The sequence below is a fragment of the Plasmodium inui genome, assembly GCF_000524495.1.
Source record: "Plasmodium inui San Antonio 1 unplaced genomic scaffold supercont1.17, whole genome shotgun sequence".
Taxonomy (NCBI): Eukaryota; Apicomplexa; class Aconoidasida; order Haemosporida; family Plasmodiidae; genus Plasmodium; species Plasmodium inui.
In genome coordinates, this window is record NW_008481851.1 from 45,409 (window position 1) to 69,444 (window position 24,036).

Here is a 24,036-nt window from a genome sequence, read left to right on the forward strand (position 1 = left end):
AAATCTCACTTTAGCCTTTTTCCCTTTTGCGTGTTTCCTAATCAGGGGCTGAATAGCGAACATAAGACCTCTCCCCACATCTGCGTAGGAATTCGCGAAGCAATTCACTGCATGTTAGTGTTATCTTGCGGATCGCGTTCCTACGGGTCTACATACATTCGTTCGCGGAAAAAGAAACTCGCAGGGATCGCACACTTTGCGTGAATTTTAGTTTAAAAAAAAAAAAAAATAAAAATAAATTTTTTATCGATATAATCAGACACGTCATAATTTCGTTGGGAATAAAGCCACACAGGGGTATGCATCTCCACGGACCTACATCTGTACAGGTACGCACATCTGGGCAGGCATATGTAGCATCAGCTATAAATGGAGAGCGAGCGTTTTATCCATATATAGCTGCTGATAGGGCGTGTGTCCATTACGCTCCTTTGCGCGTTAGACGGGGAAACACACACTGCAAGGAGGGGTTGAAACGGCCACAAGGTGGAGCAAAAAGTAGTGCAAATTTTGATAGCGTTAAAATGAAATGTGCGAAAGTGGATTAGTAAAAAGGGGAAGGCAACTAGTTTGAGTGAACGCAAATTAGGTACACGCCTTTCTAACCGGATAGCAGTGCAGGAGAGGGAACCACAACTTAACGCGCATACGTAGATATATATGTATTATCTGTACACCTGCATGAGGCCCCTTTTTTATTTTTTTCCCAACGCAGTCGCACGCGCTGCATCTAAACATAAGGCAAAGTGCCCCGTTTCCTCACCCATCTAAGAGGAGTGCATACTTACAAAAGGTACTGCCCAAAGGGGAAGAAATAAAAACTCGGCTGAGTGGGTTAGCTACTCAAGCGTTCGCATAGATTACACCTGAGAAAGCCACATAATGAGGTGTAATTCGAATCAAAATTATATTATAAAAAAAGTGAAAAAAAAAAAAATGTATAATTTCTTTTTTGAAGATTTTAAGAAACTTTGTAAAAGGGATCCCCTGCGACGCGCCCTGAAATAGAGTTCACCGTTTGGACGTCGTCACAAAGAATAAGTAGATTTAAACGAGCATCGAAGGACCACTTTGTGCCGTCTAGTAAAGATTTTTTTTTTTTCTTCTTCTTCTTTCTCCCCTCTGACAAAACTGCCATATTATTTTTTTCTCGCACTCTCTACCTGTGCAGACGAAGCAACCACAGTCGGCTAGTGTTCCACGGTAACGCATAGCGCCGTTACTTCACTTCGGGGACTTGCACTTTGTGTTGCAGCGCAACAAGTACACAGAACCGTGAATATTCATAGGAGAAAACAAAGAAATATTCTTTCTATTTTTTTTTTGTCCCTGAGTGGAAGAAAAGCAATTCGTATTATTCTGTTCACCTTGTTGTGGGTGCATTTTTGATTGTACATTTTCCTGTGCCCATTCGTGGGGTCTCCAAAATAATCCCCGCGGCTTCTCCTTCCTTTCGAGAACCCTTCATCAGTGCAAAATTGGAAGTTTGCGGCTCGGTTCCTTTGTCTTTCAGCGTGTCCCGAGAAGGGCATGCGGAAAGGAAGCAATCTCGCCAAAAAGGAGAGGATAAGTAGCGGCACAAGTTAGCGGTGCAAAACTGCTCTTTAAGTTAACACCCCAAACTAACTTCACAAACGCCAAGCGGACGAACAAGATGGTTACCAAGGGCGGCGCGAAGAAGAAAGCAAAGGTGAGGGCCTACGACATTGAAGAGTCCAAAAGGATATTCCTATACGCCTACGAACACCAACTGAAAAATGAAAAGGTTAACTGGAAAAGGGCAGAAGAGTCCAGAGTGACTAGCCACAGTGCAAGCTCGATGAGGAGTCACTACGTGAATTCTATAAAACATGAGGTGTCTTTGTACCTGGAGATGTATGCAGAGGAAGTTGCTAAGCTATTTAACAAAGTGAAGAAGTGGAAGAAGGAAGAAAAAAAAAAAAAAATGATGCTTCTTCAGAGCAGCACGCTGGTGAAGCAAACGTCCAATATTTCTCTAGACAGAGTAACTAAGGGGAAAAGCACAAACTATAACAAATTTAATTCGCTAATAATTAGTAAAGCCTTCTCCATGAAGGGTAACCGCAGCATGAGTAGCAAGCAGAACTGCTCCATTAACCCAAGAAATGTGGCCAATCCACATACGAAGAAGAAAAAAAAAGACACGATCGTTTGCTCTGGTGGTCGTGCTAGCGCAAGAGCGAGCGCGAGAGATGGTAGAACGAAGAGCCAATCAGGAGTATCTAAAAGCAGCCTTAAAAAGAAAAAAATAAAGAAAGTAAAATTTGCACAAAAATGTTCCCTTGCAGTCAAGGATAAAAAAATAGACAAAAATGTGGCCAAAAGTGCAGCCAAAAGTGCAGCCAAAAGTGTAGCCAAAATTGCACCCCAAAATAACGAAATCCTTAGCAGCAATGTAGAAAGAACAAATAACCCCCCCAACAATTCGTTCAATACAGATATGAGTGATAAAACGGATAAAAGGAAAAGCGAAAAGGAACGGGGGAAACACACGCGACTGTCCGAAAATTACAAAATGGAAGAAAAGGACATATCCCAAGGGAGCAAAGAGAGTAAAAATGTTAAAAGAAAGGTAAACGATGAGAACGAGGTAGAAATGAGCGTAGACGGAACGGTTCATGGCAAACGAGGGAGTAACGCATTGAACGAAGTGGACCATATAAAAATACCTGTCGAAGAACACCCGATCCAGAAGTATCATCTCGAGTCAAGACCAGCAAAAAGGTACAGCAACCAGATTTCTCCTCTTCAAAGCAGAGCAAAAAGGGCCAAACACTACGCAGCTAATTTCAACTCGAAGGAATTCAGCAGGAGGGACAAACAATACGACACGAAAATGTCAAGTGGAAACGTTAGGGAAGGGAAAAGAAGTTCCATCAGCTCTATTTTTGGGTACATTTACGATAAAATATTCCGCTGAAAATGGGAGCGGCTAGCCCGATTGGCCCAATTGCCCCGAGTCCCACCCTTCTGAGCAGTCTTCTTTCCTAAATTATGCAAAACAAACGAGGGGAAGAATCACTTCGATCAATTCCCCCCCGTAACAAAACAAAGTGCCAATCAATGCTGAAACGTTTGAGTCGGCGTTACACGGTGCAGCAGAGTAATGTGTCTGTTGATTTGCAAAGGAGAGAAGACACAGAAGAGGTACTAAAAAAGGCGCGTTTTGTTTGTGCCCTTCGTATAGTGCTCAAGTTGACTGTGCCTGTGGTTAATTCACCCCCCTTCTTCACAGCAGCCTGAGATGCAGATATACTTATAGCTATGTATATGTCGATGCATACGTGTTCATTTGCTTGCATCTGGCGCATTGCAGCCCATTTTACACCCTTCTGTTTCACTTATTAATACATTGTGTTTGTTTGTTTATCAAAATTGATCTTTCCTACTCTTACTTATGTGCCAAAGGACCATTAATATAGGGAAGAAATAGTATCTATTTTTTGTTTTCCGTGTAAATTAAATTCCCTTTTTCCTCCTTATGTCTTCATAATGAGTAATTGAATCCGTGAAGTCATCGCTCCATGTCCTCACATAAATGTATGACACAGAACGTGTAGAAGCTCCCTAAATTTTTTGAAAAAAAACTTATCCCTTCCAACCCCTTATTCGCTTTTTTAAAAATCGTCAAAATGGGGAGCAAATTTACGTTATTACACCGTTGCAGGGAAGAAATAAGACATGGGTGAACAGACTGGGGTGGAAAGGACGAAGTGTGGCGGTGTCTTAACCAATATGGGTACCTTCAAGGTAGACACCCTACTCCACTCGCAAAATTTGCCAACGAGCTGTGTTATATTTTGCTTCACGCAGGGGCCCTCCTGAGCCATGTAAGTTGAGCATGCGTGTGAACTGCGCGATTAGGAAGAAGAGGAGGGGGGGTTCCACTGTGCACGGCATTTGTTCGTACGTATGTGTAAGTATGCATTGAAGCGTGTATGGACGCATGTACATACGCGCACATGACACACACACGCGTAGGTGCCAGTGGGGGTTGTGTTGGGGCCCGGCTTGCGCTCAACAAAAAAGGTGGGGATAAGTTGTATTAATTAAAAAAAGGGTGGAAAATAGCAGCCGCGGAATTGGCGGCGCCAACAATTGCATCCACACAACAGGAGCAACTGCAGCCGCGTTTGTATCTACATCTGTAACTGCAACTTCAACTGCCATGGTGGAGAAAACATGAAGAGGCATAACGCAAATTGGTACTTAATAATGCGTAAAATAAAAAAAAAAAAAACAATTTCGGAGACATTAAAGCAAATGTAGAAGAAATTTCCTTTAATGGTTAATAAATGGGCTACGCAAAACTCGCACGGAAATGCAGCATCACAGTTTGTTGAATATCCATGCAACGTAGAAAAAAACGAGCAAAAAAAAAAAAAGAAAAAAAAACTACGGCCAGAAGAAGCGCTGCAAACCAGGAAGCCGCAACACCTCGCTTCATGTGTTCGCCAGTACTTTTCGCACTTGGGAGTTTCCCCCTTTGATTGTGCTCTTCAATTTGGTACACTACCAGTTTGCTAGTAGACCAAATGAGTATTTTTTCATATGGATAATTTAAAAAAAAAAAAAAAATCTGCGCATTCAAACACAAACAGAGCACACGTTCTGTACTAAAAAAAAATGGATTTAACGGGATAAGCGAAATTTCCAGTTTTTCTCTTTTTTCTGTTTCTTTTTTCTTCTTCCTTTTTCTTCTTCCTTTTTTCTTTCCACCTCAACTGAAGATGGGGCAGGGTCTCTGCTACACCTTATCGTCGTGAAACATCCACCTCATATTTTTGGGGGAAACTTTTGGCCCAGCAGAACAGTAGAGCATGTCGTCGATTGGCTTTCTCTTTTTTGTGCAGCTTGAAAGCATCGAAATGATGGACAGGCATATGGAATTAACTGACAGGACAGGAGACCAGTGATCATATAAGATTGACAGGCAGATGTGCCCATTGCTGTAAATGTGTGGGTGGATTGGCGGTTCTCCTATGAATATCACTTCTGGGCTTTCTGCGAGGCGGGGAAAAGGGTTTAGTGGTTAGCACGTGGGATTGTTCATATATGATGTGTGTGTATGGATGAGTGTACGGGTGCGTGTATGCGTGTGTGTGTGTTTGTGAGGGGGGTAAACACAAACTGGTAAATACGGCCCATGTGCACACGAAGGTGCTATAACTCCAGAGGTGTTGAACCCCGCTCCAAAGAGCTTTCTCCATTTGCGCACCTATTGGATACTTCTCGGTAAACTTAAATTGCATTTTAAAGGTTTCATTTGAGTACAAGGTATTTTCTGCGCCCTTAATTTGTATGATCCATTTATCGGAATATTCTTGTATTAATTTAATTGTGTTTTCATTTTCATTTAGCAGTTCCAATCTTTCCTTTTCCAGTCTTCTCTTTGAGAGCCCTCCTAACTTGAGCTCATCAGTATTATTTTTTATCGTTTCTTCATTGTTGTTTCCATTGGAAGACAGGCTGTGGTCGTTTAGGGAATTTCGAAAGTTCTTCATGTGGCTCGACTGGCTCTGTTCAGACACGGACTCCGACTTGTGTGACACATATGTGTTGTCCTTGACGTAGCTTTGGATTTCGCTGAGGTTCCTTCGGGGAGGGGCGGCGGTAACCATGTTTAGAGTTGTGACGCAAGCTTAGACTTGTTATTCATGTCCAGAGCTGCTACGATTGAGCATGGCTCCTTTTGGGTACGTGCCAAACGAAGGGACACACCCCAGGAATGCACTGGATAAAGGCGATGTGACAAAATGGCGAGGAACATTCCCTAGCTTTTCATACCTTGTCAGCGTGTCGTCATTCGCCACGGGAAAGAACCATTTTTCCTCATCCTTTAAAGGGGAATAAATGGAGAAATAAAAAATGATGGTCTCGTTTGGGTGGTTTCCCCCCACAGTAGGGGAGAAGTTTTGCATGGAACAATTGATCCTTCGGCCTTCTCACAGTTTGGCCTCCTTTACCTCCTCGAACCCAAGGCACCTCAGGACAGCATCCGATCCAGTGAAATGCAGAAGCTGTTAAGTATTCGGGAAGGGACGCATGCAAGTGTAACCAGAGATGCTAAGTATGTACCCACGTATGCAAGTACATGTGTGCAATGCCAACGAAGTAGCAACTCGGTGAATGCACTCTTTCCCCAGGATACCTTATTAATAAAAGTTTTGTTGTCCTTTTTTAAGGAACGAAACTTTGCCCTGGAGGGATTTTCAATAATTCTGCGGGGAAAGGGGGAAAAACGTTAGTGAGCAGGCATGCCCTAGGATAAGCTACACGGACGAAGGTAGGGACAAACGGGATTCCCTACGAGCGTGTTTAACAGGTAGGCGATATCTCTCATTTGGTGAGCTGCACACGTCTCGTCAAGTGCACATTTCTTTTACTTTTGAAGAATGTGGATCAATACGTTCAGTATTTCCCTCTTTTGGTCATTCTGTACATCAAAAGGGAGAAAATAAAATGAAATGAAAAAATGAAATAAAAAAATGAAATAATTGGGGAAGGCAAGCATAGAAAAGGCATAACACAACATGTGTAAGCATGTAACACTTTTGGGAGAAGCGCAATCGAAGCAGTTTCCTCCTCTTATGCAACGGATGGGCAGCATGGAATGTACGCATGTGGGCCTAGTACAATGCAGGAGGCTAAACAGATTTGTAAAAAAATGCCCCTTTTAACTTTTCCCGAGACGTGGAAAGAATCAAGTATGAGAAAAAATGTACGGATTTACGAGAATGATAGAGAAAGACAGCAACACATTTTTGTACAAGTGTGTAGAGTCAATGTTGCGTAAAATTTATAACTGCTGAAGTTGTTTTTTTTCTCCTTTCTCTTTCTTGGTTTCTTTCTCTTTCTCCTATTTTTTTTTTCTTTTTTCCGTATTACATTTAAATTTGTGAAAACATTACATAGGGCCTCTTTCAATGTTACCATTTTTTAATTTTGCTACACTTGTGGAGTGGGGTATAATAAATGGTATTTAAAAAAAAAAAAAAACTCTTATTTTTAACTATTTTCACGTTATTTTGTGCTGTTCTCGTAATGTTAACAACCTCCTGTAATTCATCGTGTTCGCTTGGCAAAATAAACCAAAATGCATGTTCTCTGCTTAACGCTATTGCTGCAACGCCTGGGATGTTTACTCTAGCAGTGCTCTTATTGTCCTTGCTACTCTTTTGCTGCTTGCGCGACTATTTTGCTATGCGCTATGTTTCCTACTTTTTAATCGCTAAACTGAAGGAAGAAGCATGCAAGAGGCATCAGCACGGGTACTCCTTAAAGAGGTCAAAAAAAAAAATAAAATAAAAAAAAAGGAAGAGCAATAAGAGCCGGCACGGAGGATGGAACAAGGAGCCTCGAAGGGTAAATCATTCCATATGTTTACATATAACCGCAAGCAAAAAAATGGGATACGCAGTTCCTTAGGTTTGCAATTTGCTTGAAAAAATCAACTGCACTTTTCTTCGTTTTCATCATTTCGGTGTTACCTGTACGCCATTTGTTTGCTAATTTTGCCAATCTGCAAATTTGTCAATTTGGAAAATTGCTAGTTTGCTGGTTTGCTTTTTTCTTTTTTATGATATATTGTTGAGGAATTAAAATGGGAAGAAATTCCCAATTCAAAAAAAAAAAAAAACGTGGAAAAGCGATATGTATTCATTCATACATTTGTACCCGTAAGCGGCGATGGGGAATATGCCGCTGGACCTGAGTTCCAAAATGAAAGTGTTAAAGAGACCGTCAAAGAGATATTTAACAAATATGCGTCAAGCGGAAGGAAAAACTCATTGTAGGAATGCCAATGCAATGGAAAAATCCCCCTACAACCTCGCAAGCGCGGGAAAAGGGGAACTATATAAAACGACGTTCCATTTGGAAGACTCCACCTGTTACTACAGTATTTTGTACGCATGTATGAAATGTACCCATGTATGTACGTAATTATATAAGCGTGTTAATATGGGGGAAGGGGGACACTGCATCGCGTAGCGCAAGTGCGTAGTTTGTTACCTCGTTCGAATTGCATGCGTAAGTTTCGAATGCACATGGAGAATAGTTTTAACACGAACGAGAAGTGAATAGCGGTAGAACTCGTTAGAAATGTCTCTTTCGGCACACCTGCGTTTCGCGACAAAGGGGTCATGCTAGTCGCACCACAAGTAACCATTCCCGCGTTGAGTTCGTTCTCCGTTTTTTCAGTTAAGCGGGGTTTTCCCTATTTGCCTCTCATTTGAGCTCTACAGTTGACACTTAATTTGCCCCCATAGTGAACACTTGTGTCGAAAATGTGAAATCAAAACTGAGTGTACAAAAGGAGGAGTCAAAGAGGGTACAAACCTGTGTGTACTCATTCGGTGGAATGAAAAAAAAAAAATAAATAAAATAAAGTTTCTTAATGGTGTTATACCTACTCTTTTTCCTTTTACATATGTATGCACATATCCGTAAGAAGCCTAAACTCCCGCAACATTCTTCCATCCCTAATTTTGCAACTATTTCTCTTAACAGAACAAAAAAAAAAAAAAAAAGCGAACTTAAGAAGAGGGTTCCTTTCCTTTATCTTATTTTAAGGTGTGATCTGAATTGTTAAATCCTCGAGTACCCCCATCCCCAATTTCGCAGACACCAAGGGGGTAAAACACGAAATCGTAGAATAATTGATGGAGGGATGCAATGAGGAATGGAAAAAGTATGCCTTGTTAGCATTTGAACATCGGATTAACCCTAGCTTGTACTACAAACACATACATGCCACATAATTGCCTTTCCCTACTTCTCCTTTGCCTTCTTAACGATATGGCTGAGTAAATCCCGTTTTAAGGCAAACAATTTCACGTAAAAATGACGGCCCTATTCCGTTGCAAAAAAGCATCGTAAAAATTAGAGTGACAGGAAATTACAAAAATGAAATAATTTCTAAGTGATGTGGAGGAACAGTGATAAAATATTTTGTATCGGCAAATGTGCTTGGGAGCACTCTTGAAAAGTTAACAAATGTATGAAAAGTAGGTCCTTCTCCATTCCAGTGCATCATTTTTTGGCACGCAACATCCCTCCGTGTAAATCTGCATCATATGGTGTGTCATATGAGGGCAATCAAAATTATCCGAATCTCTCAAGATTAACCCCGCATTCTTCACCCAAGTTAGGCAAGCATTAGTCACTCATGCGAGCACGCGGCATAAGCATACGAAGTATTGCTTCGATGAATGGAACCGCATGCTAATTCGTTTATTCCTACGCTTGCTTCACACTGAGGGGTTCCCTTACTGGACTTAATTGACATTCGTCGCTCACCCGCTTTTATAACATTTAGGGGGAAACACGTAGATGCCCAATTTGTGTACACGTGAAGGTACAAATACGTACATGCGTTGATACCTTCTGATTTGATTACACAGACGCTGTTGCGTTTTACCATTTTTGTGGAACACGAGAAGTCAGGCCAGCCGAGCATTAAACAATGAACGATGATAATGTAAGAACGGAGCGGATGGAAAGGTGGATGTCTGCCTCGTGAAAGACGCGCAACTGTATAAGCCCGTCGGTGAGGCAGTCGCGCACACGTGCGGCACAGAGGGGCGTAGGCAGCTACATGGGATCGCATCGCAGATGTTTCACTTATCTGTTACATATTTCTTATCTGTTACTTGTTTGTTATCTCTTATTTGTTATTTCCCCTCCCGCCGCAGAAGGAATTTTCCGGAAGAAACATTTACCAGCTAATAAAAAATGCCAAGGACAAAATCAAAATTGATTACAAGTTTTGGTACACGCAGCCCGTGCCTAAAATAAATGACGAGTTTAACGAATCGGTGAGACCCCTAGCTGTTTGTGCACCACCACTCCATGTGTGTGGAACACCTTAACATGAGTACATAGTTTCCTCGTTGTGTGGCTGTCATAATCCTTTTGCGCACCATTACTGTGTTGATAAAGTTGTGTACATATAGCTGCATAGCTGCGCAGGGCGACCCATTTCGATACCATCTTCGCCCCCCTACACACACATTCCGCCGTCTCCCTTGCAGGTGAACGAGCCATTCATAAGTGACAACAAAGTGGAGGATGTCAGAAAAGTGAGACCATTTTTATGTGTCCCTCTAAAGTTGTAGATATGGAGGCTTTTTTCCCCCCCTGTAATGGGGCGCGTATTTTCTTTGCAGAAAAAGATCCCATTTTTTTTTGCTCAGATTAACGGAATAATCACTTTATAATTAATTCTTCTGTCTGTCTATCTATATGTCTGTTTTTTTTTCTCTCCCTCAGGATGAGTACAAACTGCCGCCAGGGTACTCCTGGTACGTGTGCGATGTGAATGATGAAAAGGACCGGAGCGAAATTTACACGCTCTTAACAGACAACTACGTAGAAGACGACGACAACATCTTCCGGTTTAACTACTCCGCGGAGTTTTTACTATGGGCTTTGACGTCGCCAAATTATTTAAAGACGTGGCACATTGGCGTAAAGTATGATGTGTCGAATAAGCTAATCGGATTCATAAGTGCCATTCCGACGGATATATGCATTCATAAGAAAACGATAAAAATGGCCGAGGTTAATTTCTTATGCGTTCATAAAACGTTGAGGTCAAAGAGGCTAGCTCCAGTCTTAATTAAAGAAATCACAAGGAGGATAAATTTAGAAAACATATGGCAAGCTATTTACACAGCCGGAGTCTACTTACCCAAACCAGTAAGTGACGCAAGATATTATCACAGATCTATAAATGTAAAGAAATTAATCGAAATAGGATTCTCTTTCTTAAACTCCAGATTAACGATGAGTAGAGCTATTAAATTGTATCGAGTTGATGACACATTAAATTTAAAAAATATGAGATTAATGAAGAAGAAAGATATCGAAGGAGTGCACAAATTGTTGGGTAGTTATTTGGAGCAGTTTAATTTATATGCTGTTTTTACGAAAGAAGAAATTGCCCATTGGTTTCTTCCCATCGATAATGTTATTTATACTTATGTAAATGAAGAGGCTGGAAAAGTTAAAGACCTGATTTCCTTCTATTCCTTACCCTCCCAAATTCTGGGCAATGATAAGTATAGCACTCTCAATGCTGCCTACTCCTTTTACAACGTCACCACCACAACTACATTCAAAAATTTAATGCAGGATGCCATTCTCTTGGCCAAAAGGAACAACTTTGATGTTTTTAACGCACTGGAAGTGATGCAGAATAAATCCGTTTTTGAGGACCTGAAGTTCGGTGAGGGCGACGGGTCGCTCAAGTACTACCTCTACAACTGGAAGTGCAGGTCCTTCGCGCCAGCGCACGTCGGCATTGTGCTTCTTTGACGGAGAGAGCAGCGGGGCGGTGCTGCGGCGAGGTGGTGAAGAAGCCAGGTACACAATAACGCGGTGCACAATAACGCCGTGCAGATTAACCGGTGACGTCGCACTGCCATGACATCACTGTGCTGCTGCCAAGCAACCAAAGCGCTTTGCGCACGTGGATGTTGGAAAGGTCGCCCAGTCTGGGATAATTTCATGCGGCTTAAGTTGAAAGGGGGAGCCCGTGCCCACCTCCCCATTTCCTCAAATGTTAGCTGCCCATGGGGAGGGAGCCTCTGTGGCCACAATTGAGCGTATGAAAACACCCCCGGAGGAACAAAAACAAATTGCGAACATGTTATGTTCAGAAAGGTTGTGGACCGAGTAAAGGTAGAAAAGTGCACAATGAAAATAGGAAGAAAAGAAAGGGGGCAATACCTTAATGTTGGATACATCCCTTTTATCTCATAGAGTGCTTTTTTAAAAACGACTGCTACGTGTGTGTGTAAAAGCGAGGAGGGACCGCTTTCGTTTCCTCGCCTTCTCCCTCCTCTTCATCTTCTTCTGCTTCATCTCCTTGTTATTCATCTTCTTCACCTTCTTCTCCTCGTCCTCATCTTTTTTTTTTCCCCTTCCAGTTACCCTTTTTTTTGTTCGTTATACTTTTTATAGAAATTTATGAGCTTGTCGGATGTTTGCGGTTTAATTTTTTTTAAGACCTTGACGAAATGCTCTTTGCTCAGACCAACCAAAGAACTTCTGGGGAAGGATCCTCTCCGCATTTGTTTTTCATTTCTGCAGTTTTTCAGAGTCTCTCGTAATGCACATATGGATGCTTCTCTGCAAATATTTACAATTTCGGCACCGCTGTACTTTTTTGTTTTCTTGGCCAAAAATTGGCACAGCTGTGTGAAATTATTATCATGAGGGAGGGGTTCCTTTTGGTGTTCCCCCATCACATGACTGTTGTTCTTTTCTCCCTTTGGAAAATTCGCCCCCCATGGGAATTGTTCCTCATTTCTCGTTTTGGCATTTCCCTCACCCTCTTCTCCCATCGAAAGATTGATCCAATTTGGCGCTTTCTCTTCGTTCTCCAGCACAGAATTCGTGGGGATAAAGGAATCCGCGTTACAATCAACATAATGTTTTTCGTCCCTAATTTGTAGTTTTCCCACAGTGTGCATTTTAGCGGTGTCTGGGGAAGGATTCTGCTGCCATTCGAATGCTTCCCCTTGTGATAGGAGGTCCCTTTTGAAGGGGGGAGAGTTCCCACCGCAGGGATGTCTTTCCTCATTGGTCCTCGCCACGTAGGGACGTCGTCTTTCCTCATTGTTCATCCCCACGCAGGAATTCCTCGGGGGGTCATTTCCCCCCAGTGCATTTATCATATTATTAATTTTGTAAAACTTTAAAGTCTTCCTAAGAATAGATAATCTGGACTTATAATTTGGGAGGGGGACATAAATAATTCGATCGAATCTTCCCGGTCTTAACAAAGCGGGATCGATAAGATCGGGTCGGTTCGTGGCTGCCAAAATTATTACATCGACTCGGTTGTAAATTCCGTCAATTTCGTTTAGCAGCTGACATAGGACCCTGTTTGTGACGAAATTTTGGTTCAAATTTCTGTTCACCGCGATGGAGTCAATTTCGTCAAAGAAGATTACACAGGGATTGTTCTCCCGAGCTTTCTTAAATATATTTCTAATTGTCTTTTCAGATTCTCCAACATATTTAGAGAAAATTTCTGGCCCTTTAACACTGATGAAATTCATATTTATTTCGCAAGCTATGGCTTTTGCGAACAGAGTTTTGGAACACCCTGGGGGGCCATACAGCAAGATGCCCTTGGGGCTCTGTATGTTATATTTTTCGTACACCTGTTTGTATTTTTTGGGGTATATTAAACACTCTTTAATGCACCTCTTAACAAATTGGTAGCCTCCTATGTCTCTGATTCTTGTCTTGGGGATATCTACGTAGAGTTCTTTCATCCCGGAGGGCTTCACATATTTTAGCCCCTTCAGCAGGTGTTTGTATTTGAGAAGGTGCGCTCGTTCAGCAGGTTTGGGAGCAGGTTTGAGGGCAGCTCGGGGGGGTGGTCCTTCCCCACGCTGGAATGCCCCCTGGGTTTCCTTTGTTCCTTTGTTATTTTTTCCCGGTTCTTCCGCGTTATTTTGTCCAGGTTTTTCCCTTCCCTTTTGTCCTATTCCTTCCTCTTTATGTTTCCCCCCTTTTTGCCCTTCTTTTCCCTCCTCTTCGACCGCCTGCCCCTTGTGCCACCCCCGCAAGGTCCCCCTAAACACCCTGCGAGACACAACACGATTTTCCCTCAAACAAATGTACATGGAGACGTTGATTAACGCATTGATATCCGAGCAAGTGAAAGACTGGCACAAGTCTGCAATTTCTTTGATTTGCTTCCCACTTATGTTGTGATGGATTCTGTTTAGCTTTTTCTTAAAAATGGCAATTCGGTCTTTCAAGTTGGGGACATTTATCTCGATGTCTCTGTCAAACCTTCCACTTCTCCTCAGAGCTAAGTCCATTTGATTAATGTAGTTTGTTGCCCCTATCAAGATGGTATGTGTGTTCTTTTTTATTCCATCCATATTGTTAAGCAAAGAAGAAGTATACAAATTTATGTTTGCATTTTCTCTCTTTTCACAAAGAATTTCAATTTCGTCAATGAACACAATAGAGCATTTCTTTTCTTCTTTGTATCTCTTGTAGCACCTCAGAAAAAGTTCGTTAATCTTCGACCCACTGTTGTTGCTATCAATTAGGTCGGTACTTTTTAGGATTTCCATTTCTGGCAGGACCATGTCGTCCATGAGATGGTCATTAATTAACTGCCCACTTCCGTTGTGACAGCCCGTTTGTGCCTCTCTGCATTGCTCTTCTGCGCTCTCCTTTTTTAATCTAATTAGTTCATCCATTTTCTTTTTCAACTTCATGTGTGATAATTTCCTCCTCAATTGTAGTAACTCCTCTTTGATTGCCAAAGCGATGAATGTCTTGCCACACCCTGGAGGTCCATGCAGCAAAATGCCTCTGTTTATATCGATGTGGAATTCATCATAGACATTTTTATAAAACAGTGGCAATAAAATGTAGTAATAAATTTCGTCCTTGATTTTCTTGTACCCCCCTATTTTTTTTAGTCCCTTCATTTTTTGCCTATCTGCATTTTTTTGGTAATTCTTTTCTTTTCCGTTTTTGATCATTTTGGCGCTGTCAGGGGGGGGTGCGCCTTCGTTGGGCTCTTTTTTTGGCCCTTCTTTGGGCCCCTCTTTGGTTCTGTTTCCCCCGGGGTGGGCACCTCTTACGCTGTCATCAATTTTGTCATCAATTTTGTCATCACTTTTGTCATCACTGTTGTGATCGCTGTTGTCATCAATGCTGTTATCACTGTTGGCATCACGATTGGCATCACTCTTTGCAGTGACGCCGCCACCCTTGGTTGCACTCTCCGAGGGAACCGCGGCTGCCCTCTCCACAACAATCTTGCTACTCTGACTCACATAGGGGACGCGGAAATCCTTACCGAGCGGAGCCACATCCCAGTGTTGCTTCTCTTTCATTTGGACGACCAACTCTGTGACGGTCAAGCGCGTATGGACACCGAGCACAGAAATTTTTAGGCAGTTCCATGGAAACAAGCAAGTATTTAACAAGGACAGATTTATGTACCTCTCCATGTTCTTACTTTTCAGATTATTCCAAAAGGTTTGCAACATATAGCTACTATGTTCATCATCGTAATAGTCCTTTAAATTTTCATACGGTTCGTTAATTATTTCCTGCATTTCCAGTTTTATTTGTTTGATGGGGGTGTACAGCTCGGCTTTCCTCATTTCAACGCGCACGTTGTGGTGCCCTTTGTTAGCTTGCTTCTTGTCAGCTTGCTTCTTTCTCCCAGGTTTCCTTTCCCCACGGGTATTCTCATTTTCATCATCCTCCTCCTCTTCACGTTCGCTCGACACGCCAATGTTCAAACTGCTCAACAAAAATGCATTCGCAAAGACGTCATTCCACTTTGTCTGTTTTTTCAGGTTCGGCTCACTACACCCCTTCACGCAGCAGCAGACATATGCCTTCCTTCCTCCTTTCGTGCGGCACATAATAACGTTGTCATTTTCATTTAGCTTTAACTGTTTAAGGAGCTCGCGCGAGCAGTATAGGTTGAAATTACTTGCTATGTTTACCCTTTCTTCTTCCTCATCGTGCGGGAAAAAATTCAGGTTCACATGATGGGTGTCCATCAGGAGGAGCAATCCCAGTTGTTCCTCGGCCTCGGTCTGTACACTTAGGTTTGAGTGTAGCTCCTCCGTTTTGTCTCAAACCTGTCGGTCTGTTTCTCTTCGGGGGAGCAGCACATGCCGTCGGCCGCTGCTTCAGACATGGCGGGTGCTTATCATAGCCAATAAGAATAAACGCATGAGAGCATCGCGAACGTAGCTAACGCACCCCTTAGCTAGTGACCTTTGGACTCGCCTTGTAATTTTGAGCATCTTGAAGGGCTCACCCTAATTACGCCGCTTTCAACAGATTTACTACTCTGATGCGTCACATGTGTTCCGCTGTATCACATATGCAAAAGATACACGATTTGAGAAGGGAATAAAATAAGTTTCCCCTAACGAGCAATGGGCAAAAAGGAAAAAATGAGAACAAAATGGCGCAGTTATTTCTTAAAAGCACTGCAAAAAAAAAAAAAAAATAAGAAGGTAATAATTCCCGTTCCCTAGGGAGCGTTGGAAAGGGTCCGTACATCTAACAGGTGTTTCTCTCGTTATCGTCACGTCGGTTGTTTAATTTTTTTTTTTTTTTTTTTTTGCCCCTACATTTCTCGAACTGTTTCGCAGCACGTATGAATGATTACCCCCCTGTAGGAGGAAATAAAAAAGGGGAGCAAACCATAATTGGTACAAAAAAAAGAAAATTTTTTTTTTTGATGCAAAAAGTAGGAAGAAGGAAAAAGAGGCACAACCGGAGTGGTCAAAATTGGGAAAATAGAACAAAAACGGCTAAGCCTATTTGAAGAGATGCTAACTGGAATTAACGCCAAAGTAAGAAGTCTTTGAAACGCCAACCGGGTTCTATCCCCCATTGGATGCGATAAAAAACAAACGTGTACATAAGGAGAAATTTAATGCTTGTCAGTAGCTCTTCTTGAGTCTGTGCATAGTGCGAAAGGTAAAACATGGAAGTGAGAATACCATGAACAGTTTTGTCCGACATAAGGGGTGAAAAAAGAAAAAAGTACTAACAGAGATTGTCACTTTGGGAGTAAGGAGCAATCGACAAGATAGACACTTGGAAGTGGCAGTGCTGCATCATACATTGTGTATGGGTACCGCGCATATGTGCCTCTACTCAATTTTGTACGATAAACTAATCCGTCTGCCGCCAACACCAACACTGCGAACTTGGTTGTGTATATCCCCTTTAAGTCTATCCCAGCATGACGATACAAGGGGCATTTAAGGAGGTCAACAAAATCAGAAACGAAAGCGACGATGGAGAGAGCAGCGATGAAAAAAGCGGAATCGATGACGCCAAGTCGTCCGTATTTGTCAAGTCGAACAAAATTCCCGATAACACAGATGTGGTGAAAGGAATTAATTTCGAAAAAGAAGTGAATTTGCACGAATTTGTAAATCAGTACAAATACATGGGGTTTCAGGCCACCAACTTGGGCATAGGGATTGATGAGATGAACAAAATGATTCATTTTAAGTATGCAGAGGGGGTAGAAGGGGCAGGAGAGACGCATGATGACCAGGATCGGGACAGCGATGGTGACCATCAAGCACTACCAAAAAAAAAAAAATGTCTAATCTGGCTATCCTTCACCTCAAACATGATCTCTAGCGGCCTGCGTGAAATATTCGTGTACCTCGCAAAGAAGAAATTCATAGACGTGGTTGTGACCACGGCTGGGGGAGTGGAGGAAGACATTATCAAGTGCTTCTCCAAAACGTACCTGGGCGATTTTAATCTCAACGGGAAAAAATTAAGGAAAAAGGGGTGGAACAGAATAGGGAACTTAATCGTCCCCAATGATAACTACTGCAAATTTGAGGACTGGCTTCAGCCCCTACTAAATAAGATGTTGCACGAACAGAACAGAAAAAATGAAGAGCTCTTTTTAAAGAAGTTGGACAAGCGAAGGGGACGAAGAGAACGCGAAGGAAAGAAGGCCCCGTCATCCCACTGTGCACCATCGTCATGTATACCATCGTCGCCTTCACAATCGCCGCCTTCCCCATCACAACCGTCCAACCCCCCTTGTGACAGCTCCGATGAGGACGAATCTGACATGTTCTACTTGAGCCCCTCCGAGTTCATAAAGAAGCTGGGGGAGGAAATAAATGATGAAAGTTCCCTGATATATTGGTGCCATAAAAATGACATCCCCGTATTTTGTCCTGGGTTAACAGATGGGTCCCTGGGGGATAATTTATTTTTTCACAACTATGGGAAAAAAATAAAAAATAATCTGATTTTAGACATTGTTAAGGATATCAAGAAGATTAACTCTTTGGCGCTAAATTGTAAGAAGTCTGGAATTATCATTTTGGGGGGGGGCCTACCGAAACATCACGTCTGTAACGCCAATTTGATGAGAAACGGAGCCGATTTTGCAGTGTATGTAAACACAGCTAATGAGTACGACGGCAGTGATAGTGGCGCAAATACTACGGAAGCTTTATCCTGGGGGAAGATTAAGGCGGGTCACACGAACAACCACGTTAAAGTTTTTGGCGACGCCACGATTTTGTTTCCGCTGATGGTTCTCAACACGTTCTATTTCCACGATCGACGGGGGAAGCAGCAAGAGGGGGTGGCGCAGCTCGGCTGAGGCGGAAACTCGTATGGGTACACAAGGGTGCAGAACATGTATGTGAGGGGAAAAAATTGCAAAATGGGAAAATAAAAAGTTATGTTAAAAAAAGGGGGCCAACCGAGCTGCAACTTTGCATTCCGCAGTTCTAGCGAAATTTAAAGGGGCTAATGAAATAGCGCAGCGTCGTAGGGTTGCCTCACACGGTTAAGCAGTTTTTCTGCTTCCCGTTTTTCCTTTTTTTTGTGCGCACCGTTGCTTTCCCCCTTTTAAACCCCACCTAGGGCTTGTCGACACATCCCTGTTGCATATATGATTTGTATTAAACTGCTTATTCTTGTAAGTTTTCCTTAATTAAAGCACAAATTTGTGGTCATATAAAAATGTATTTAAAAAAAAAAGGTGCGTGAATCGAGGCCTGGTGTGCATATATATTCATACACTAGTTACGGAGTGACAAATAGAATTTGCTTCTTAGGTATGCCTATTTTTGCGTGCACTCCTCTTCCTCCCAAGGCTGGCGTGTGAATGGGTGAGTCATTAAATGGGTGAATCGGTTAATGGGTAAATGTGCCAATGGGTGAATATTTGCATGCGTGTCCTGCTGAAGTATGCTGGGGCGGGCGCCCTCGAGAAAGGATGACCCTCTACACATGGGCGGCATGAGCATATATAATTTTACGAGCACATGAGCACACACCCCTGCCCATCTACGCGCAAGAAAATAAAAAATAACAAACTTATTTTTAAAAAAATGGAATGTGCTAAAACAAATGCACTTTAGAGCATAACCAAAAATTTAATCTTTAAACAAATACGTTTAAAAAATGAAAATAAAGATCATAATATTATTTGGGCAATGTCAAACTAAATAGGATTCAAATGGAGAGTTGGCACAGCAAAGGACAGGGGGGGGGTTGCCTGTATGCATGGACGGAGGTTTTTACACTCTCCTGGGTGTGTTGGGGGGGCGAGCGGGCAACATAAAACATATAGAACCAAGATGGCACTGTGAAAAAGAAAATGGATGTGTAGGGCGCAGCTCCATAAACGCATATCATATAAATATATAAAATAAACTTAACGTGTCTCAAATTGAGGGAATAAATTAAGCGCTTTGATCCCCGCAGCCAATGTGCCGTGTCCAGACATTTTTCCAGATGAGCAAGAGGTGCGCTCTTTAAAAATGCGTGACATAAAAACTTTGATCTGGTAAGGAGCCTATGATACATTAATTGCTGCTATTCGTGGGGAGAACGTTTGTCACTGTCTAATTATGCTGCGCTGGGGTGTTCCTGATTACACGTGGGGATATATTATGTCCCTTTTTGATGTGCCCATTTGGTGCACCTATTTGAGGGGGCCCACTTGGTGGCCCACTTGGCATGCCGGCACCCGCGCCCTAACACAGATGATGCTTTTCCCTTGCTCGCTTAAAAGCACTTCCTGTGAACAATGCTAGGCCCAGCGTCCTCGTACTCCTCCTTGGTTATCCACATCTGCTGAAAGGTGGACAATGACGACAGAATGGACCCTCCTATCCAAACGGAATACTTCCTCTCAGGTGGTGCAATAACTTTAATTTTCATGGAAGACGGAGCTAAATTGGTCATTTCTTTCGTCAACCTTTCGCCAATATTGTTATACATTGTAGTGCCACCACTTAGAACAATATTATTGTACAGTTCTTTTCTGATGTCAATGTCACATTTCATTATACTTTGGTAAGCTGTGATATGTAGTCCAGGGCATTCTCTCCCTATTAACGTTGGATTAAATAAAGCTTCTGGGCATCGGAACCTTTCGCTACCTACGGTTATTAAATTTCCATCGGGCAATTCATATATTTCTTCTATCTGGTCGGAATGTTCCTCTGATTTTTTTAATTCCTCATCGTAATCCAGTGCAATGTAACATAGTTTTTCCTTTATGTCGCGAACGATTTCTCTCTCTGCCGTTGTTGTGAACGTGTGTCCCCTTTCTGTGAACAGCTTCATCATGTGGTAGGTCAAATCTCGCCCCGCCATGTCGATTCTGTTGATTGCGTGCGGAAGAACATAGCCCTCGTAGATTGGAACGGTGTGGCTCACTCCGTCGCCGCTGTCCAGCACGATTCCTGTGATGTTGAGCGGTGATGAGCAATGTTAAACGGTGATAAGGGGTGTTAAGAGGTGATGGGCGCTGTTAACCGGGGTTGAAGGGGTCATAAATGGGGGAGACACATGCACAATCCCCTGAAACCCTGCTACGGCCACGCCTTACCCGTTGTCCTCCCAGAAGCGTACAAGGATAAAATTGCCTGAATGCTGACATACATAGCCGGTACGTCAAAAGACTCAAACATAATTTGCGTCATGCGCTCTCTATTCGTCTTCGGGTTCAAAGGTGCCTCTGTGAGCAGGACTGGATGCTCTTCAGGAGAAACTCGTAACTCGTTATAAAATGTATGGTGCCAAATTTTTTCCATGTCGTCCCAGTTTGTCACTATTCCATGTTCAATTGGATACTTTAGGGTTAGTATTCCCCTCTTGTTTTGTGCTTCATCTCCTACGTAGCATTCTTTCTGTTCCATGCCTACCATTATGTTTGGCATTTTGGGCCTTCCAACAATTGATGGAAATACACACTTAGGTGCATCGTCCCCTGCCAATCCGGACTTCACCATTCCACTTCCATTGTCGACTACTAGGGCTACGGATTCTTCTGACATCTGCCAAAGAGGGAAGTTATCGGAAGGGGTTGGAGAGACGAGTATTCGGCGTAGAGGCTGGGGGTCCACCTACGGGCACCTTTGTATGTGCATCTACAGGCCCATCTGTAGGTTCACATAATAGGCCTTCTTCCCACTCCCCGTCATAAGCTGCACCACGTTCTCCACTGCGGCAACGATGTAGAAGCAATTTACCCACTGGGCGCATACGCAGAGGGGAAAGAAGAAAGTTTTGCTTTTATATGCCTTACTGTTTTGAGTTTACTCTGGGGCGAAATTGTCTAAGCTCTTGCGGGTTGTTCTTCTATGAAGTATGATTGCCTGGAAATGTAGAATATGGAAGTGAGCTAAATTGGGATGGCTTTCCATATGTGCAGGTTTTTGCTCATCTGACAGTGCATCGCGCGGGTGTACAAGCATACTGCTTTATAAGCATACGCCCTTTTTTAAGCATACACCGCCGTGTTTATATGCCCCTATGCATGCACGTGCCTACACACACAAGTACCTCTGTATACATATGCTATAACACCTCTAGGCATGTCCACCTTTTGCATATGCATATTAAAACTAGAAAATGATTTTCAAATTTTATTTATCATTTTTCACTGGCTCTTTTTGCATGAATATGATTTTTTTCTTTTTTCTCTATCCTCCCACCGTTTTACTTTTTTATTCTTATGTACTTTCTTTCGGCTACCTATTGCAAAAATTGGGGGAATGTCACTCAGTACAGTTGTTATGTATATTTCTACGTTTGTGTTTGTGCTTCTTTTGTTTTTTTTTTTTTTGTTAAATTGTTCAGGCGAAAGAATCACACTGATGCAGCTAAATCGCAAGTATTTGCGGCATGTATGGAAGCGCACATGTACACTAGGCAGAACGCGTGTACGTGGGCAGCAGGGGTGTAGGTATGCATGTAGAAACGCCCCCTTATGTGTTATGTATGTATTATTTTCGTATGCATATATTTTCTGCAGTCCACTCATTTCAGCTCACACAGTTTGTTAAAACCGCTTCCCCCAGGAGGTGAATAATAGTTTTAAGTACCAAAAGCCGTTATAGAACCCCCAAATGTGAATTTTTAAAAAGCTTAACAGAGAAGAAGCTGATTCTTATTTTCTCAAAGTGGGAATATCTCCTTACACGTTGAGATAAGTAAAATGTGTGTTTTTTTTTTTTTTTAAACACTCGCGACATCGTGTATGTATTGGATGAAGCGATGTAGGTGCACTGTTTTTTTTTTTTTTTTCATAAATGTGAAAGGGGAATAATAAAAAGATGACTGTTCAATAGCGTGACCAAATTTACAGACGCTGTAGGGGCAGTATTGAAGAGTCGCTTCTTGAGAATGGATCAGGTAAGGGAAAAATGCGTTAGGGGGGAAAATTAGCGGGAATGTGCCGCTATCGCATATGTACGTAAAAAAATGGTGATAGGAGTAATGTAACCTTTTTCACCCGTAGATCATACTACGCACATGTGAGAAGGGACACCAAAGGGTCATTTCGGAAAAAAAGGGGAAACGCACTCAAATATTATATGGACACGCACCAACTGCTGCAGTAGCATGTTACTTTCGAAGAAACTGAGAGTCAGAAATCATGTTTGTAGGGAAAAATTTTATGGTGTGAAAATGTTTAAATGGAGTTTTTGTGAAATTGTCCCCGTGGTGTATATAGAATATTCCATATTGCTTAAAGCTGCGGAAGACAAATTAAAAGTGTCCCCATTAAATGGTAATCTATTTTTTTTTTCCCAAAAGGGTTAGTGATTTTGTTAGTGCGCAAATGGGTAAAAGGTATGAGCATAAGAGCGTACGTACGTGATAACCCCCCTATATGTCAGTTTTACTGCTATTTCACAGGTGTACATAAAAGATGAGCGTTTTTAGGCAGAGCACCTTCCGTCCCGTTAGCACCGAATTGGCATATCTCCACGTAGATGTTGCCCCTAAGTATATTTAGGTATGCGTGCATGCACGGGTTATACAGACAAATGCGTCGACGCGAAAACGTCACGCACGTGCTATATGGGGATAATCCACATTTTGCACCTCTTCCTGTTACGCCGTGTTACGCTGTGTTATGCGGTGTTATGTACTTTGACTTTCCTCCCTTTTCCGATGTTTAAAAAAAAACACCATAGTGTTACCACGCCCAGCGCGAAACACTTTCCATTGGTGTACCCTTATACATAAGGATGCCTCTTCTGCTTCGTTTCCCCCACAGACCAAACATGGTGAAAACCGTTCGGACAATTCCATTCTGCATGAGGTTGTTCCCTTTCACCATTTTGTGAATTCTACTTGCTTAATTAAAAAAGAAAAAAAGATTTTAAAATTTTTGTTTTTATTCCATTTTTAAGATGTTCACTGTGTAGCAGTTCAACAGTTAGCAAACAAACACTGCATAATTCACTCTTTCATTTTTTGCTGTCACATTTTGGAGCTTTTATATCACATGCGAAATGTGAACAATTGAAACGTCTCCTTTCAATAAGAGGTTTGGGCTCCCTTAAAAGATCAAAAAAAAAAAAAAATGAACATCACAACGAGCTTCATATGTGGGTAAAATATGTTCCATTCTTAGGTTCCACGAAAAATAGCATTTTTTTGAGAGGCTCCTCGCACACCCATTTTTAATCCAACAAAATAGTGACAAAAAACTGGGGGAAATTATTGGAAGATGAAATGTTTCATAAGCCCATGTTTCCCCTTGGGGGGATGTTTGGAAGGGCTTCTCACACGGAAGGCACTGCACAATTGTACACAATTTGTTTGTCTGTTTCTTCGTTTGATTGATCTATATTGGTATGCTGCAACTTTTGGAGGGGTTAATTGCCTCATCGTTTATGCTCGGCTTATTCCGCATCCCGACTGACCCTTTCAACGAGCTAAATGTGAGACCCATCTAATTTGCTCTTAATATTGCCACAGTGAGGTGTAACAACTCTCGCCAGTAAAATAATTCAGGCAATTCCATTTTCCTCAAGTGCACAAAGGTACATAAGCAGAACTGCGCTTCGGTTTAGCCTAGCACGTAATGCACAGCATATTTTATGGTAAAAATGGGTTTGAGATTTCTAATAAAGTGCCAAGGGAAAGTAAAAAAAAGAAAAAAAAAAAGATAGCGAGATTTTTTTTTTTTTTTTTTAATCC

The 24,036-nt window shown here is 42.1% G+C and overlaps 6 protein-coding genes across 6 annotated transcripts; 3 read left to right on the forward strand and 3 right to left on the reverse strand.

The window, feature by feature from the left end:
- Window positions 1-1,654: 1,654 nt before the first annotated feature.
- C922_03738 (hypothetical protein) lies at window positions 1,655-2,941 on the forward strand (the record flags this gene model as incomplete). Its single annotated transcript, XM_008819327.1, has 1 exon — window positions 1,655-2,941. One exon carries the CDS (start codon window positions 1,655-1,657, stop codon window positions 2,939-2,941), a length of 1,287 nt encoding a protein of 428 aa, XP_008817549.1.
- A 1,827-nt stretch (window positions 2,942-4,768) lies between these two features.
- C922_03739 (ubiquitin-conjugating enzyme E2 W) lies at window positions 4,769-5,642 on the reverse strand (the record flags this gene model as incomplete). Its single annotated transcript, XM_008819328.1, has 2 exons — window positions 4,769-5,025; window positions 5,240-5,642. The coding sequence occupies 2 exons, from the start codon at window positions 5,640-5,642 to the stop codon at window positions 4,769-4,771; spliced, it is 660 nt and encodes a 219-aa protein (XP_008817550.1).
- Window positions 5,643-9,487: 3,845 nt separating this feature from the next.
- Window positions 9,488-11,340, forward strand: C922_03740 (glycylpeptide N-tetradecanoyltransferase; the record flags this gene model as incomplete). The annotated part of the gene is made up of 4 exons (XM_008819329.1): window positions 9,488-9,502; window positions 9,717-9,839; window positions 10,056-10,103; window positions 10,294-11,340. 4 exons carry the CDS (start codon window positions 9,488-9,490, stop codon window positions 11,338-11,340), a joined length of 1,233 nt encoding a protein of 410 aa, XP_008817551.1.
- A 614-nt stretch (window positions 11,341-11,954) lies between these two features.
- C922_03741 (hypothetical protein) lies at window positions 11,955-15,581 on the reverse strand (the record flags this gene model as incomplete). Its single annotated transcript, XM_008819330.1, has 1 exon — window positions 11,955-15,581. One exon carries the CDS (start codon window positions 15,579-15,581, stop codon window positions 11,955-11,957), a length of 3,627 nt encoding a protein of 1,208 aa, XP_008817552.1.
- A 1,202-nt stretch (window positions 15,582-16,783) lies between these two features.
- On the forward strand, window positions 16,784-18,184 carry C922_03742 (deoxyhypusine synthase; the record flags this gene model as incomplete). The annotated part of the gene is made up of 1 exon (XM_008819331.1): window positions 16,784-18,184. One exon carries the CDS (start codon window positions 16,784-16,786, stop codon window positions 18,182-18,184), a length of 1,401 nt encoding a protein of 466 aa, XP_008817553.1.
- A 1,415-nt stretch (window positions 18,185-19,599) lies between these two features.
- Window positions 19,600-20,876, reverse strand: C922_03743 (actin-2; the record flags this gene model as incomplete). The annotated part of the gene is made up of 2 exons (XM_008819332.1): window positions 19,600-20,282; window positions 20,429-20,876. 2 exons carry the CDS (start codon window positions 20,874-20,876, stop codon window positions 19,600-19,602), a joined length of 1,131 nt encoding a protein of 376 aa, XP_008817554.1.
- Between the last annotated feature and the right edge of the window lie 3,160 nt (window positions 20,877-24,036).